The sequence below is a fragment of the Panthera tigris genome, chromosome C1 (genome assembly GCF_018350195.1).
Source record: "Panthera tigris isolate Pti1 chromosome C1, P.tigris_Pti1_mat1.1, whole genome shotgun sequence".
In the NCBI taxonomy this organism is placed as follows: Eukaryota; Metazoa; Chordata; class Mammalia; order Carnivora; family Felidae; genus Panthera; species Panthera tigris.
In genome coordinates, this window is record NC_056667.1 from 70386121 (window position 1) to 70401232 (window position 15112).

Below are 15112 nucleotides of genomic sequence, written 5' to 3' on the forward strand. Positions count from 1 at the left end.
CTGGGTGGGTTGTAAAGTGGTGCCATTAACTAGGATGTTTGTGGGAGGTAAGTTGTAAAAGGGCTAAAATGAGCACAGTTTGGGACACATTAAATCTGAAGGCCTGTAGTACCTCCAGGTGGACATATCTAGCAGATGGTTCAAGGGAAGAGTAAGACCTAGGGGCAGAGATATGAGGTCATCAACAGTCACAAGAAGGATGAGAATGAGAGAGGCATATAGAAGGGGGGGGAGAAAAAGGTCAAGGTCAGCACCCTGGGGAACACCAAGGTTTTTAATGGTTGGGACAAAAAAGGCAACTATGAAAAGCAACTGAGAAAGAAGTCAGGGAGGTGAGGAGAGAACCAGTAATGAGGGGTTGTACAGAAACCAATGAAGGAGGAAGTTTTAAGAAAAATGAAATGATTGACAAGGTCAAATTCCTCAAAAAGGTGAAGCCCCAGTGGAGTCTGCGAATGATGGTGGGGTTTCAGTGGAGTTGGGGGTGGGGGAGTATTGGCGACTATTGAGGTGGAGGACCCTTTCCTCCAAGCTGAGGAATGAACAGGAGATAGGCAAGTGGAGGTAGAACCAGTAGGTGGGGGTAGGGGTGGTGGTAGTATATAGAAATGAGAGCTCTTTTCAGAGAGAGGAGACACTCAAACTTATTTACATGCAGGAAAGTAGCCAAAAGAATTAGGTTAAAATTCAATGAAATTGAGGACAGTTAAATAAAGCAAACTCCCTGAGGATAAGGAAAAGGATGAGATCAAAGAGTATGGAAAGGCAAGGATAGGAGAAATTGGAACCCTCATGTATTGCTGGTGGGAATATAAAATGATGCGGCCGCTGTAGAAAAGTTTGGTAGCTTTTCAAAAAGTTAAGCATAGAATTACCATATGGCTCAATAATTCCCCACAAAGAATTGAAAAGAGGGACTCAAATAGATACTTGTACACAAATATTCACTGCAGTATTATTCACAACAACCAAAAGGTGGAAACCACCCGGGTGTCTATGAACAGATGAATGGATAAACAAAACGTGGTATATACATACAACAGAATATTATTCAGCCATAAAAAGGAATGAAGTTCTGGCACATGCCACAATATGGATGAACCTTGACAACACTCTCCTAAGTGAAGTAAACCAATTAAATATTGTATGATTCCATTTATATGAAATATCTAAGACAGGCAAATTATTCATAGAGACACAAAGCAACTTAGGGGCTATTAAGGACTGGGGGCAGAGGGAGTTACTGCTTAATAGAGTTTCTGTTTGAGGTGATGGAAGAGTTTAGAAAATAGATGGTGGTGATGATCTCACTACATTGTAAATACATTCATGCCACTAAATTGTACACTTAAAAACAGTTCATTAAAATGGCCTACTTGCTGTTACATATATTTTACCATAATAAAATGTAATGTCGGCCATAATATACATGGTTCACTTCATTCAGTTTGGTCGATAAAATATTCAGATATTTTATTTTGTTGTTTTAAAAAGAATATGAAGGGATTAATTCTGAGCAAGACAGGGATATCTTCTCCTGTCCTTCCTGTTCTTCCTCTATCCTTCCTGTGCTCCAGGGACATAGGTGAGGATGTATACCGATCTAGCTAAGATAGCCCTTGTCCCCAGGGACAGGAAGGGAGTTCCTGACAGTCTCTATTTCCTTTGCTAAACAAGAGACAAGCTCCTGTGCTTGGAGTGGACAGGACGGGGAGAGGTTTAGTAAGGAACTAGAGGAAAGCAGTGACCGTTAAGAGGGACCACCATGGGGAATGGGAGAGAGATCTGATTGAGGATACCCAGAACTGTTGAGGACTTTTACTGACCCAGCTGAGACCGGCACAGTGCCCACATCTAATGTTTCATCTTCACAGCATCTTGATTTTTTTTTCCCAGCTGCACCAGGTATAGGAGTCAGAGAAGCTGGATTGCTACACTGCTCCTGGATGGGGTGCTTGTGGCATGGGCACAGTGGATGGCTAATAGCCTAAGAGGGCAGTTTGAGAGGGCATATAAAAGAATGGTTCCCAGTGCCAACCGGGGGGTGCAGACTTGATACAAAGGAAGAGCCTGAAGGAGACTCATAACCTTGGAAAAAGTGGATTTGAAATGTGAAAGTGGGTATAATGAGAGTGAGGAGTGAGAGATAGAATTTTAGATTTTTAAGTGTTGCAGGGTTTTGTAGTCTTCTGGTTAGTGACATTATAGAAGGTTCTAGAAGTAAAGGTGAAGTTGTAGAAATGGTGTATTCTACTAACTGCTGTCCCAAGTAGATGAAAACATGTGTCATGGCATAATTATAGAATTTTGTTTCTTTAAAAAAATTTTTTTTAATGTTTATTCATTTTTTTGAGAGACAGAGAGCTCACGCACGTATACGCACATGAGTAGGGGAGGAGCAGAGAGAGAGAGCAAGACATAGGATCTGAAGCAGGCTCCAGGCACTGAGCTGTCAGCCCAGAGCCCAATGTGGGGCCTGAACCCACAAACCTCAAGGTCATGACCTGAGGCAAAGTCAGAGGCTTAACCGACTGAGCCACCCAGGCACCCCGAGTAGAAGTTTGTTTCTTATTCATGTAAATAGTCCAAGGTGGTCTTGGGAGTGTTCTCCTTCACTATAATTCAAGAACCCAGGTTGATGGAGGCTCTGTCATCTTCAGCAAGATCAGGATCATCCAGGCATTGACATCCAGTTGGCATAAAGGTAAGGTGCAAGGAGGGGCACACGTAGGCGGTTTTATGGGCCAGGTGCACATAGAAACACATCATTGTTTCATCTGTCATTGGCCAGAACGTGGTCACATGGTCATACCACATTGCAAGGAAATCTTGAGAAATGTGTAGTTGTGTGTCCTGGAAAAAAGAGCCACCAACAGGCCTTGCTACACTTGAGCCTCGAAGTCATTTTTTTTTTTTAATTTTTTTTTTATTGTTTATTTATTTTTGAGACAGAGAGAGACAGAGCATGAATGAGGGAGGGTCAGAGAGAGAGGGAGACACAGAATCTGAAGCAGGCTCCAGTCTCTGAGCTGTCAGCACAGAGCCTGATGCGGGGCTCGAACTCACAGACTGTGAGATCATGACCTGAGCCAAAGTCGGCCGCTTAACCAACTGAGCCACCCAGGCGCCCCTCGAAGTCATTTTTTAAAGCATTTCCTGTTGTGATGCTGCTACTTAGTTTTGTTTTTAAGTCCAGAGATAAGTTTCAAAAAGGCTAACTTTAAAAGATAGCTGAAGTGAAGAAGCCTTATCTGACCATACATGGGAAGCCTTCACTTCTAATTCTGTTCCTTATATCTATTCTGGGTTTTGTTTTGTTTTGTTTTAAATCTAGGCAGACATCTCTGTAACCCAGTTTCCTCAGTTGATGAAGTGAGTTTCATTCTTTTTCCTTCATCAGAAATGTGTACAAGATTTTTTTTTTAATAGAGCTCCTTTATCACCCACTTTGTGCCAGCAGCAAATATTAAATAACACAGAGATACCCATTAAGTCACTGAAGGCATGAGTCCTCACAATGAGCCAAAATGGATTTTGTTTCTGATTTAAGGTCAAGACCCGTTTTGGTTCTGACTATTACTTTAACAAATAAGGTAGACTTCTTTCTGAGCCACATAAACAGTTTTTTGTTTTGTTTTGTTTTGTTTTGTTTTGTTTTTCCTGTAGACAAGCTGCTCAGTGTTGGTTTCTTAAACTAGGTGAAGTCTTCCTAATATGTATATTATCCATCTCAAATTTTCCACCAATAGGAATGCAAGGCAAGGGCTGCATCAGCTGGGAGTCATTGGCTGATAATGTTGAGCTCATAGTCACTCCCCCACATTGAGCTGCAGGATCAGGGCCGATGGAGAGGGTGGAATTGTAGAGGACACCAAAGAGGAATTTCTTCCCCAGAGGAGAGTTTGTCCCAACAACCATGTGATGAGATTCAAACGGTCTTGGTGTAGACTTGAGTAGTTCACCATATTCCTTTCCAAAATTATATGGAAATTCTTCTGAAAACAAACTCTGTGTCTTGGAAAGGAAAGGTCTTTTAAAGAAACATGGTGAATTACTACAAAGTACTAGGAGTGCCTCAAAATGCTTCCCCTTCTGATATTAAGAGGGCTTACCACCAGTTAGCTCTTCAGGTACATCCAGACAAGAACCCAAAAAACAGGGAGGAAGCTGAAGAGAAATTCAAACAAGTAGCAGAAGCCTATGCGGTCTTGTCTGATGCCAAGAAACGCAACAACTATGACAAGTCCAGAGGAAACCGCATCAAAATGGAAGATAAAGGGGACTTCAGCAGGGACAAAAACTGTTTGAAAGAGGAACCATGGTTTGAGAGGCCACACTGTGGCTTTCAAAATGTCTTTGAAGACAAAGACCACTTCTCATGGGACTATTTTTCCACTGGTCATATGGGTAGGGCCAGAAGATTCCACTCCTCCTTCTTTGATGTGATCCCCATACTGGACACAGGATTTTCCACGTTTGTATCCCTGGGCTCCAGAACAAGTCCCCCTTCCTCTGAAACATTTTTACCCTTTGTAAGCAGTGGAATGGGAAACTTCAGACTGGTCACCACTTGTAGCCAGATAGTGAATGGCAAGAGAGTTGTTACAAAGAAAGTTCTAGAAAATGTGAGGGGAAGACCGAAGTGGAAAAAGGAAACCTATTTCATCAGATTCCTCCACGTCATTGGTAAGGAGTCTGTGCTTTGTTCTTTCACGGGGAGACTTCCCTATAAGGCTGGTGAGTCTGATGCGTATCAAAGACAGAGTTGGAATCTGAGAGTGTGTTAAAGCAGAATGGACAGAAACCAGCTTAGTGCAAACCTCTCATTTCCCAGAGGAAAGAAATAATGGGCCAGATGTTAATGCAAGACACTAGGAAGCAGCGGAGTTTGGCTTCTAGCCGGTCTTCTGGTCTAAACTGAGCTTTCATTTCCTCTCCACTGTATAGGGGGTGGAGACCACCACCACAAATATGGCTTTCTGAGTTAGTTGCAGGGTCTCACCATCATAAAGCCCATTGACTTCTCTTTGACTTATTCCTTGTCCTTCCTTGCTATTAACCGGTTTGCCTCTTGCTTGACGGCCACTCTTTTTCTCTTCCTAGCCTCTTTCTCTTTTCTCTTCCCACCTCATCTTTCTTCCCATACATTTCCAATGGACCATATCACAATTAGGCTCAACTGAAAAAGCTATCAAGGTGTAGATTAGTGTTCGCAGAGAGAAAGAGTGAACAGTAAATGGGTTAAGATTTTTTTATATACTTTTTTTAATAGCTAGCATTTATTGAGTATTCTGTAGGTATCAGGCATTCTGCTTCACGTATGTTATTGCAGTAATCCTTTCAGCAGTGAAATACAGTAGCTACTTTCCCTCCATCATATAGATAAGGAAATGAGGCTTAGAGAGATTAACTTGCCCAGCCCCACCTAATAAGCAATAAAATAATGTCTTACTCTAAAACACATGCTTATCTACTGAGCTGTAACATCTAAGGAGCCTACTCATTTATTTTTAGATCAAGGGTCTTGCCCTCATTGGAAATTTATACCTATCATCTCTAAACCTTACTTCCATGCAAGAGTACTTGCTCGAGCTTCTTAAGTATGCAGACATTTTTTTTGCATGAATATTATTGCCCAACAGGTACTTGGTTACTCTTTCAGGAAGACAGAAGCAATGTACAAAGCTTCACTGAAACTGACAAATGATTATCCCTTAACACAGGAATGTAAACAGGATCCCAAAATGTGAATTATCTCTTTGTTTTGACTTTAATCATGATGTATATGCAAAATCATGGGATGTTTTTTAATGTTTATTTATTTAACTGGATCTGGTCACACTCCAACCCCTTCATTTATACTAATAAACAAACTGGGGTATAGAGGAGTGGTTGCTTGTGGAAAATTACTGGTGGAGTCTGCATCAGAAACTCTGTCTTCCAGTTTCCAATCTCATGCTCATTCTAGTACACCATGCTGACTGGCAAAATTCGGATTTCATTTGCATCCCAGTCTTTTATAGAAGTTATGTAACAAATGATTTGCTTCCTTAATCAAGGAACTTTTCTGTGTTTGCAATTTTTATGAGACAAAATTTTTGATGTAGTCTTTGAGCTTTTTTAATCTTACCGAATTTTCTGAAGTTGAACAGGAATATGCCTGCATCCCTCTGGCAACGGGTAGCATTCAGGCAGGGAGCATGCTTCCAGAAAGGAAGCAGTAGATGGATTTGGAATTGGAACACATCCTGTTTCTCTCAAAGCCTTTGCATTTCCACTTGGTAGTCATTGAAAATCTCCCATATGTCAGGCACTGTGCTAGGTGCCTTCCATGAATGATTTATTTCTAATCTCTAGAATCCTTCAGGGGCTTATTTCCATTTTACAAGTGAGGAAACCGGGGCTCAGGGAAGACAAGTCCTTTACTTTACCAAAGGTCACACAGTAAGTTGTGGAGACAGGGTTTGGACAACAGTTTGCTTGACCTGGAAGCTCACGTTCCCATTATGTCGTGTTCCACTGCCGTTCATTTGAGCTGCTGTAGTCATGGCTTAAGAGGAAGGTTTTGTTGTATGTATGAGTTAGATTCATTTCAAATTTTTAAAATGAGGATTGCCAGATGGAGCTTTCTTTTACCGTTGCTAGTGTGAGGTGAACTTCAGTGTGGCTACTGAACAAAGGGAAAATCAAATTGGAGCATGAAACTTGATTTTCTATTTTGTCTTAAATAAAATCCAAATTTCAGCATCTTTCACAGACATACTTGGCTTCTGACGGAAATGCTGAGTTGTAGAAGGAGTTTTTTGCCAGCAAAGATAAAAAAAAAAAAAAATTCACTTTCAGTTAGTCGAGGAAGTTTTCTTGTTGTGTAGAAATGAAAGCAGTGTCATCTCTTCCTGAGGCCTGTTTAAAACATGTACAAAGTTAAGTATGAGCATTTGCTCATACTTCGTTGTCATTTAACAACAAAGGAAAGTTGGAGAGCAGGAAGGGCTTTGCTGGTTTATAAAGCATTCCAAGTGAATCAGTGTTCATCTCCGTCAATCTAAGATAGACTGCGAGCTTTGAAGGAACCTGTGATTCAGATTCCTGTGACCTCACAGAGCCTTCAGAACTGCTGCTGTGGTTTCCGCATGTCAAAAACTCTTCTGCAAACTCTTATGCTTACGGGTTTTACTGAGGGGCAGTCTTTGGGCTTGCTAGCTGCTTAAGGAGAAGAAAATACTTGAGGGTTAGCGTCCATTCCTATGTCCTCATCTAATTTTTCACTCTTGCCCTGTCAACTAACTGCTTTATACACCATGTTTTTGAATAGTTGTCTCTCACAAATTAATGTGAGATCTTTTTTTTCTAGTAATCGGCAAAATAAGGGTTTCCAGAGTTCAAAAACACCACAGAGCGGTTATAAGTAATTCCTTGTCCTTCTGCTCTGGTTCATGGTAGGGGGTTGACAAATGAGGACCATGGATGGGTCTGTTGAGGAGTAATGACAAGTGATTGTATAACTTATAGCTCAGGAAGCATTTGCGAGAATAGTATCTCATGGAATCCTGTCAGAAACCCCAAATCCCCACGTTGCCAACCAAGGAGACAGAGGAGGAAGGGATTTACAGGTCACAAAGTGAGTGTTTCGTCAGCCCACTAGCCCAGTGCTGTTTCTCCACACACAGAGATGTGCAAAGCACATGTTCTTCACAGTCTGGCAAAACACAAGGGAATTTGGAGTTCTAGGGATCAGTGTAGGAAGGAGTCACAGTTTTGTAGAGTTACAGTTATACACCATGTCCCCTTGTCTGTCCATCAGTGGGAGAGGTGGGTACAGACATGTCAGAGCTTACCTAACATGCACAGTTGGTCCATCTCTTGGGTCCAGGTCCCCTAAGAGCCAGCTCACTTGTCCCCACAATAAAAAGTAACCAAAATAAGGTGGCATTCAGCATCCTTCTCAGTGATCTCTTTCCAAAAGTTCCAAACCATTTTCTGTATTTGGGATCCTCATGTCTTTGATGGGAAACCTGTTTGTATTTCACCTCCAAGCTTTGTGGTCTCCGGGACACTCTGGTTGGGTACCTAAAGGGTGTGGGAAGTGGACTCCGAGAGAACAGGGGCAGAGCCCTGTCCCTCACTACCTTATTTGGAATCTTGAGGATCCACTGAGAGGAAGCATGGTAGGACCTGCAACATGAGAGGTTGATTTTCGGGTTGAGGCAGGATGATTCTTCTTTTAAAGGACAGGAAAGAAGTTCACCGAAAGTATATCATTTTTCCATTGTCCATTGTTGTGATTAACAAGACTCCAGAAAACCTAGGACTCTATGGCCCCATTGGTTCATCTATACCACACATATTTACTTGCAAGTGTCAAGCGAAACAGAAAGGAGTTATGGAAAAAACATTGGCTTTGGCTGTAGGCAGATGAGTTCAAATCCTGTTACCTTTGCCTAACTTCTTGATCTTCACACCTTGCTCCTTGTGTTTGCCTGTAAAATTATGATAATCCCTGCCCGTCCTAATTTATAGTTGTTTTAGGAAATTAAGTACACAGAAATTCCGCATAAACTTTAATATATTTTATAAATGGAAAGTGTCATTATCTCTTTCAGAAACAATATCTTTGATCCCTACCAAGTATACATACCAAGTCCGCCATCATTTTTTTAAGATGCAACTTTAGCAATGTGGTCTTGACAACAAGATCAGCTATGGATTGCATTTAATCCAAAAATAAAAGTGGAAGATGGAACATAAAAATAGAGGAGTCCATTTTTTCCATTTGGCATAAATAAAAAAGTAATGTTTTTAGCTTGGAGACAATCAATACGTCTTTTCTTTTGAACTTTGGATTTGGACTTACATGTTGCTTTCATCCTTTGCTTCCATTGTAGGAAATTGATGGAAAATCCCTGCTATTGATGACAAGAAATGACGTGTTGACAGGACTTCAGTTAAAACTGGGGCCTGCTCTGAAAATCTACGAGTATCATGTTAAACCTCTGCAGACAAAGCATTTAAAGAACCACTCTTCATAGTACAGTCAAGTTGGGGTCTTAGACCTCAAAAAATACATAATGACATAATTTAGTTTCATGTGATGAAACTTTGTAAACAGAATACATACATGTGTATATGTAAAGAATTTCAGTCAAATGAAACGTTATCCTATTGGATAGACTAGGCAATCCATCGGCTGACCTGAATTCAGCCAGGAGGAGCAAGGATAACTTATAGACAGGATGGTTTTCCTGGTGGATCTTGTCAAATTGAGTGATCTTTGACATGATTAGACACCCCTCCCCACCAAAGGGATTTTCTTCACAAATTGCTTTCCCAGAATCCTTGAAAAAGGATTGAATTGAATGATCTTTTGGGTTACAGATGTAGGGAGATTAAAAACAAGAACACTTGGGGGAAGGGGAGAAAAGAAAGATTGCTGTCTCCCTTGAATTCCTCTGCTCCTTAGAGCTTGTGTTATTTGGATGGAATTGCCGACACCCTTTTTTATAGAGGGTCCTCCACTTGACCTTATTAAGGTTTCACTGGGATATACTGCGATGTTTGAGACGATCGTGCGTCATGGCCCCTACAGGAGCAGAACCTCTGAAAAAGAGAAACTCTGTTGTGTCTTCGGGATGTCCCTCCATCTTCAGCTTCTTTCATAGGGGGTAACGGTATTTTCTGCATAGATTTACTTTCAAATTGGCTCTTTGTTTCCGAAGAAGAAAACATTTTTTCACTTTATGGTTTGTATTTATACGAATTTGTTTCTGAAGGAATTTGCCAAGAGTTATAGATCAAAAAGCCTTGTTACTAGTACAGAGTATTTTTATATATATTCCTTCATGATGGTGTAATATTTTTTTAATTGCTCTGATGCTCTGTTGGATTCTTGGTTTGAGTACTTGTTTTTAAGAACTTGAAAAAGTGGGCTTGCTACATCTCTGTTCAAAGAGACATTGGTTCAAATCTCTGTGTGTCAATGCCTTGGTGAACTGGTGCTTTGTGGTCACAATAAAGCATTGCTTCGGTTTATTCCCAGTGTATGTTTGATCTTTTCTGTTTGGTTGCCTCTTCAGTTGGGATTAAGGATTAAGGTCATTCCTTAAAACCATGGAAAGAAAGTTAAGCCTAAAAAAAAAAAAAGCAACTTTGGATTTATAAAACATTTAGATTTGTTTGTGGGTTTACCTTCTTTATGAATTACATTGTCCAAATAGGCCTTGTTCCTTCTCTTACCCCCATCCAACAACCAATTTTAGGTGTCATTTTAGCCAAAGTTTTTTTTTTTTTTTTTTTTTTTTTTCTGTAGGCCACTGAGGGTCATGATTTTCTGGAAATTTGGATGAAAGCCATGTACTTTCCCTCCAGACCAAAGTTCATATTCCCACATATAAAACTTTGCAGAGTTGATGGACTCCCTGAAGTTCTGTCTTCCCCCTCCTCAAGTTGAGGGCCACTATTTTAGATAGTGTTATAATTCAGTCCCCTGCAAAGATCATTTCTCTAAAGACCAGAAAGTCTGAAGATGAGAGTGAAAAAAAACAAAAACAAAAACATGGGAAGTGGTATAATGGGTGGGGTTCAAAATGCCTTCCAAATTAATTGTTATGGAGTTTATGGAGTGTCTGAAATTTAAATTATGCTTTGTTTTGCATAAGTGGGAGAAGGGGCTGCAAAAGAGACATTTTCCATCCCCACATTCTCACAGTCTACAAAGCATGTAAAACTAAAAGGCAGAACTTAGTTAAGTATTATGAGGAGTGGTAGTGATAAAAAGTGAGAGGTGCACCTGCTGGAGACCCAGGTGGGAAGGAAGGAACATGGGATCCAATAGAAGATGGGATGAAGAACTGAATTAACCTCCCTGCAGGAGTTTCCCACAAGTGAAATAGTAATGATGTTTGAACCCTCTCTGCCTCAAAGGGATAGCATGCAAATGTCCCAGCCATGCTTCTGTGTATCCACCTGATACCTTATGTATGAGTCTAGAAAAGATTTGGCTGTGAGTAATAAAAAAAAAAAAACTGTCTCATATCGGACAAAGGGCTAGTATCCAAAATCTATAAAGAGCTCACCAAACTCCACACCCGAAAAACAAATAACCCAGTGAAGAAATGGGCAGAAAACATGAATAGACACTTCTCTAAAGAAGACATCCGGGTGGCCAACAGGCACATGAAAAGATGCTCAACGTCGCTCCTCATCAGGGAAATACAAATCAAAACCACACTCAGATATCACCTCACACCAGTCAGAGTGGCCAAAATGAACAAATCAGGAGACTATAGATGCTGGCGAGGATGTGGAGAAACGGGAACCCTCTTGCACTGTTGGTGGGAATGCAAAATGGTGCAGCCGCTCTGGAAAACAGTGTGGAGGTTCCTCAAAAAATTAAAAATAGATCTACCCTATGACCCAGAAACAGCACTGCTAGGAATTTACCCAAGGGATACAGGAGTGCTGATGCATAGGGGCACTTGTACCCCAATGTTTATAGCAGCACTTTCAACAGTAGCCAAATTATGGAAAGAGCCTAAAGGTCCATCAACTGATGAATGATAAAGAAATTGTGGTTTATGTACACAATGGAGTACTACATGGCAATGAGAAAGAATGAAATTTGGCCTTTTGTAGGGACGTGGATGGAACTGGAGAGTGTTACGCTAAGTGAAATAAGTCATACAGAGAAAGACAGATACCATATGTTTTCACTCTTATGTGGATCCTGAGGAACTTAACAGAAGACCATGGGGGAGGGGAAGGAAAAAAAAAAAGAGGTTAGAGAGGGAGGAAGCCAAAACATAAGAGACTCTTAAAAACTGAGAACAAACTGAGGGTTGATGGGGGGTGGGAGGGAGGGAAGGGTGGATGATGGGTATTGAGGAGGGTACCTGTTGGGATGAGCACTGGGTGTTGTATGGAAACCAATTTGACAATAAATTTCATATTTAAATAAATAAATAAATAAAATTATACCAATGGGGGGAAAAACTGTCTCCCCACTCTCACCCCCACATTGCCAGGTAATGTAAACAAGACAGAAGGTTGTGTCTTCTCTTCATTTAAATGTACAGCCAGGGGGACCAGAGATGATACAGCCCTCTATGATGTCAGACATTCTTCCTACCTCTTTGTTCCATCATGCATGCTGTTTATTCCCAGAATCCTTTCATGGCCCAAGATGGCTGCTTCAGCTCCCCCCATCACCATTTGACTTCCAACCAGCAGGAAGAAGAAAAGGGAAAGGAAGACACCTTCTCCCTTTAAGGAACTTCCAAGAAATTGTACATATTACTTCCTCTTCCATCTTGCTGTCCAAAATTCAGTCACAGTGTCATACTAAGCTGGAAGAGAGGCTTGAGATACTCTTAGAGCCCATGGGCCCAACTAAAACTCAAAAGTGCCATTATCCTACCAATATGGGAAAAGGGATATTAAAGGACAATGTCCTATCGCCACTGTCAGCTGGCAGTTGAATATTTTGAGCAAATGAAAGTATGTCTTTAGTTGTATTTTTCTCTAGATTTGAACTTGGGATTACACTCCATGCAGTCTTTGGATGCTTTTATCACAGTCGCCTTGTTCACTAACCCCAACCTAACTCAACTAAGCTTTCGACCTGGACTGCTCTATAAATGCTTGTCATGAAGAAAAAAAAAAAAAAAAAGGAAAGGAAAATATCTTAATTGAAAAGCAAACTGAAAAGAATCAATTCATTTCTTAGCCCTCTGTTGACAGCTTTCAGGCAAAATTAGGAAATTAGTCTGCCTCTCTTACACCCAGAATAAAGGCCTACAACGGGCTGGCCTAAGTGCCTTGGCAATAACTGAGGGTGCTTTCTCCCCACCCCCCAATTCACGGAAAGGAAGTGTTATCAAAACAAGGCCATAGGGAGAGGCTGGAAGTACTTGAAATTCAGCAGGTAGGCAGCCTTTGTCTCCAAACAGCTGTAAAACCAGAAACGGCTGATTCCTTTCCGATCACACCAGATTTCTGTTAATGTGATCCAGGTCTGCAGCTAGGAGCAAACACACACACACACACACACACACACACGTGGGGAAGCACTTCATGAGCGTAAATGGGAATGAGAGTGCCTTGATGCCAATATGTTTTATGTGAGAATTGTTTGATGTTGAATTTGATTATTCTCAACCAGAGGGGCAGACAGGATATCAGAATCATGAAGGATTTAAAAAAAAAAAATAATTGCCACTCCACCTCTCCTCCCCACCCCGCATTTGAGCCTCGGGTTCAGACTCTACAAAGGACGTATAATGAATTGATTTAAAGGCAAGGTCACAAACTGGTCTCTTTTCAGTGGAATCTAAGCTGACATGTTGTCCTTTGGCTAGTGCAGTATGTTTGTGTTCTTACAACTATATCTGCAGTCTTCTAGGTGAGCCTGAAAACTCCAATTTATTACAATCTTTTTAATTCCCTAATACCTTACAGCCAGCAACTGCACACTTTTACATTGTCATTACAAGGTATATGAAATTTAGACCCCTGATGTAAAGCAAAGAACACACAGAGAGCCTCCTCAGAGTAAATTAATTCAGGAACTAGAGCTTATAAGTAGATTTGGTTGAAAAGAAAACAAGGTGGCACACACTGAGCTGGAATGTGCAGCAGCTTTGAGCGTCATTTTTGATACTTAATGGACATGGTGAATATTGAATAATCTTCATATTCAGAGACCAGTTGGTGGCAGTCTCCTCGTTCTATCCTCAGTAAGTACCCTATGAGAACATGGATTTTGTCTCTCTAAGCTTAGCATACACGGTCAGGGGCACATGCTGTCCTTGTGTTGCATTAGAGAAATAGATCTTTGAAGGAATTTAATTTGGAAAAGTCTAATGACCCTCAGTTGCCCAACCACTCCTATATTTGGAAGCCAAATGCAAAGAGTACTTACTGGTGGTGATCCATCTGCCTTTGACGGTCATTGCAAATGGGATCTGCAGGGGTCAGGCCTGGGCACAGAGCCATTAAGTGTTTTTTGTAATGATTTGGAAGATGAAGTTAAATGTTCAAAGAGCCGACTGCCGTAGGACAGATATGCTTCTTATGAGAAAACGTGTTAATTCTGCTTCTAAACCAGGAACAAGCCACAGGAAGGAAAGAGAGAGCAATGGGTACAGTAATGAGCAGCTCGTTAGCTTCATGCTGTAGCTCCATAGGCAATTAAGTGGTTTGGGTACCATTGCTGGCCAGTGGTGGCCGTTCTACATAGAGAGAAAGAGAGTAAAACGATCACATCTCATTCTTTGGTGACTGCGGCCGTGTTATATCTTTTCGAACCTCAAGAAAAGAGTTGCATCTTGCCTAGCCCTGGGGCAGAATAATGGAGGACCCTGTGAATAAAAGCAAGAGAAGTCTTTGGCTACCCACAAGAACATAGCTAGGTTGATGTCTCTTTACCGCAGTTGTGCAGGGTTTTCCTGTCTACCATTATCTTCAGGGAGAAATCCGGAAAGCTGGAGATGCCCGGCAATCTCCAAATGGAAAATGTGCCAGACTTCCACAGAAGAGGTGCCTGGGCAGAGCCACTACCTTTATCATAGCAGAGGTGGGAAAGAGGTCAGTGAATTAAGGTGTAAATAATACTGAATGCCCTTGGTAGCTGTGGAGCAGGCCATGGCCTGGGGAAGCCAGACCTATAAACAACAAAATAAGGGAACGTATGCCACAAGATAGAATGTGCTATCATCTAAGCATCTGAGATCACAGAGCTTAGAGGCCTTAAGTTTCCAGAAGAGTCAGGTAAAGCAGCAAGGACAGACCTTCTACAAGATTCTCCAGCTCTGTCATCTGTGGGGCAGAGACATCTACGGCAACGTTGCAAGTGAGACGTCTTCTTTCTAAATTAAAGACAGCAGACTCATTTGGTAAATTGTGCTTCATTTCCTTTTTCAGTGGGTCACACTCTTACTTTTCTGTGCCAGGAAATACACAACTTGAAAATAAGACTATAAAACTCACGATTACAAACATTTTGCAGGACGCTCAGGAAAACTCTTCAAGCAACCAGCAGTTCCTGTTTTTCAGACTTTGTGTTTGGCACTACATGTTAACTACACTGGAATTAAAATATAAATAAGTAAATAAATAA

At 41.1% G+C, this 15112-nt stretch overlaps 1 protein-coding gene across 1 annotated transcript in view; it reads left to right on the top strand.

The window, feature by feature from the left end:
* Window positions 1-10029, top strand: part of SAMD13 (sterile alpha motif domain containing 13) — a 40412-nt gene extending 30383 nt beyond the window's left edge. The window contains exon 5 of the mRNA XM_007079253.3: window positions 8886-10029. Coding sequence (XP_007079315.3) covers window positions 8886-9029 — 144 coding nt within the window. The 3' untranslated portion in view covers window positions 9030-10029. The remainder of the gene's footprint in view (window positions 1-8885) is intronic.
* Window positions 10030-15112: the final 5083 nt, after the last annotated feature.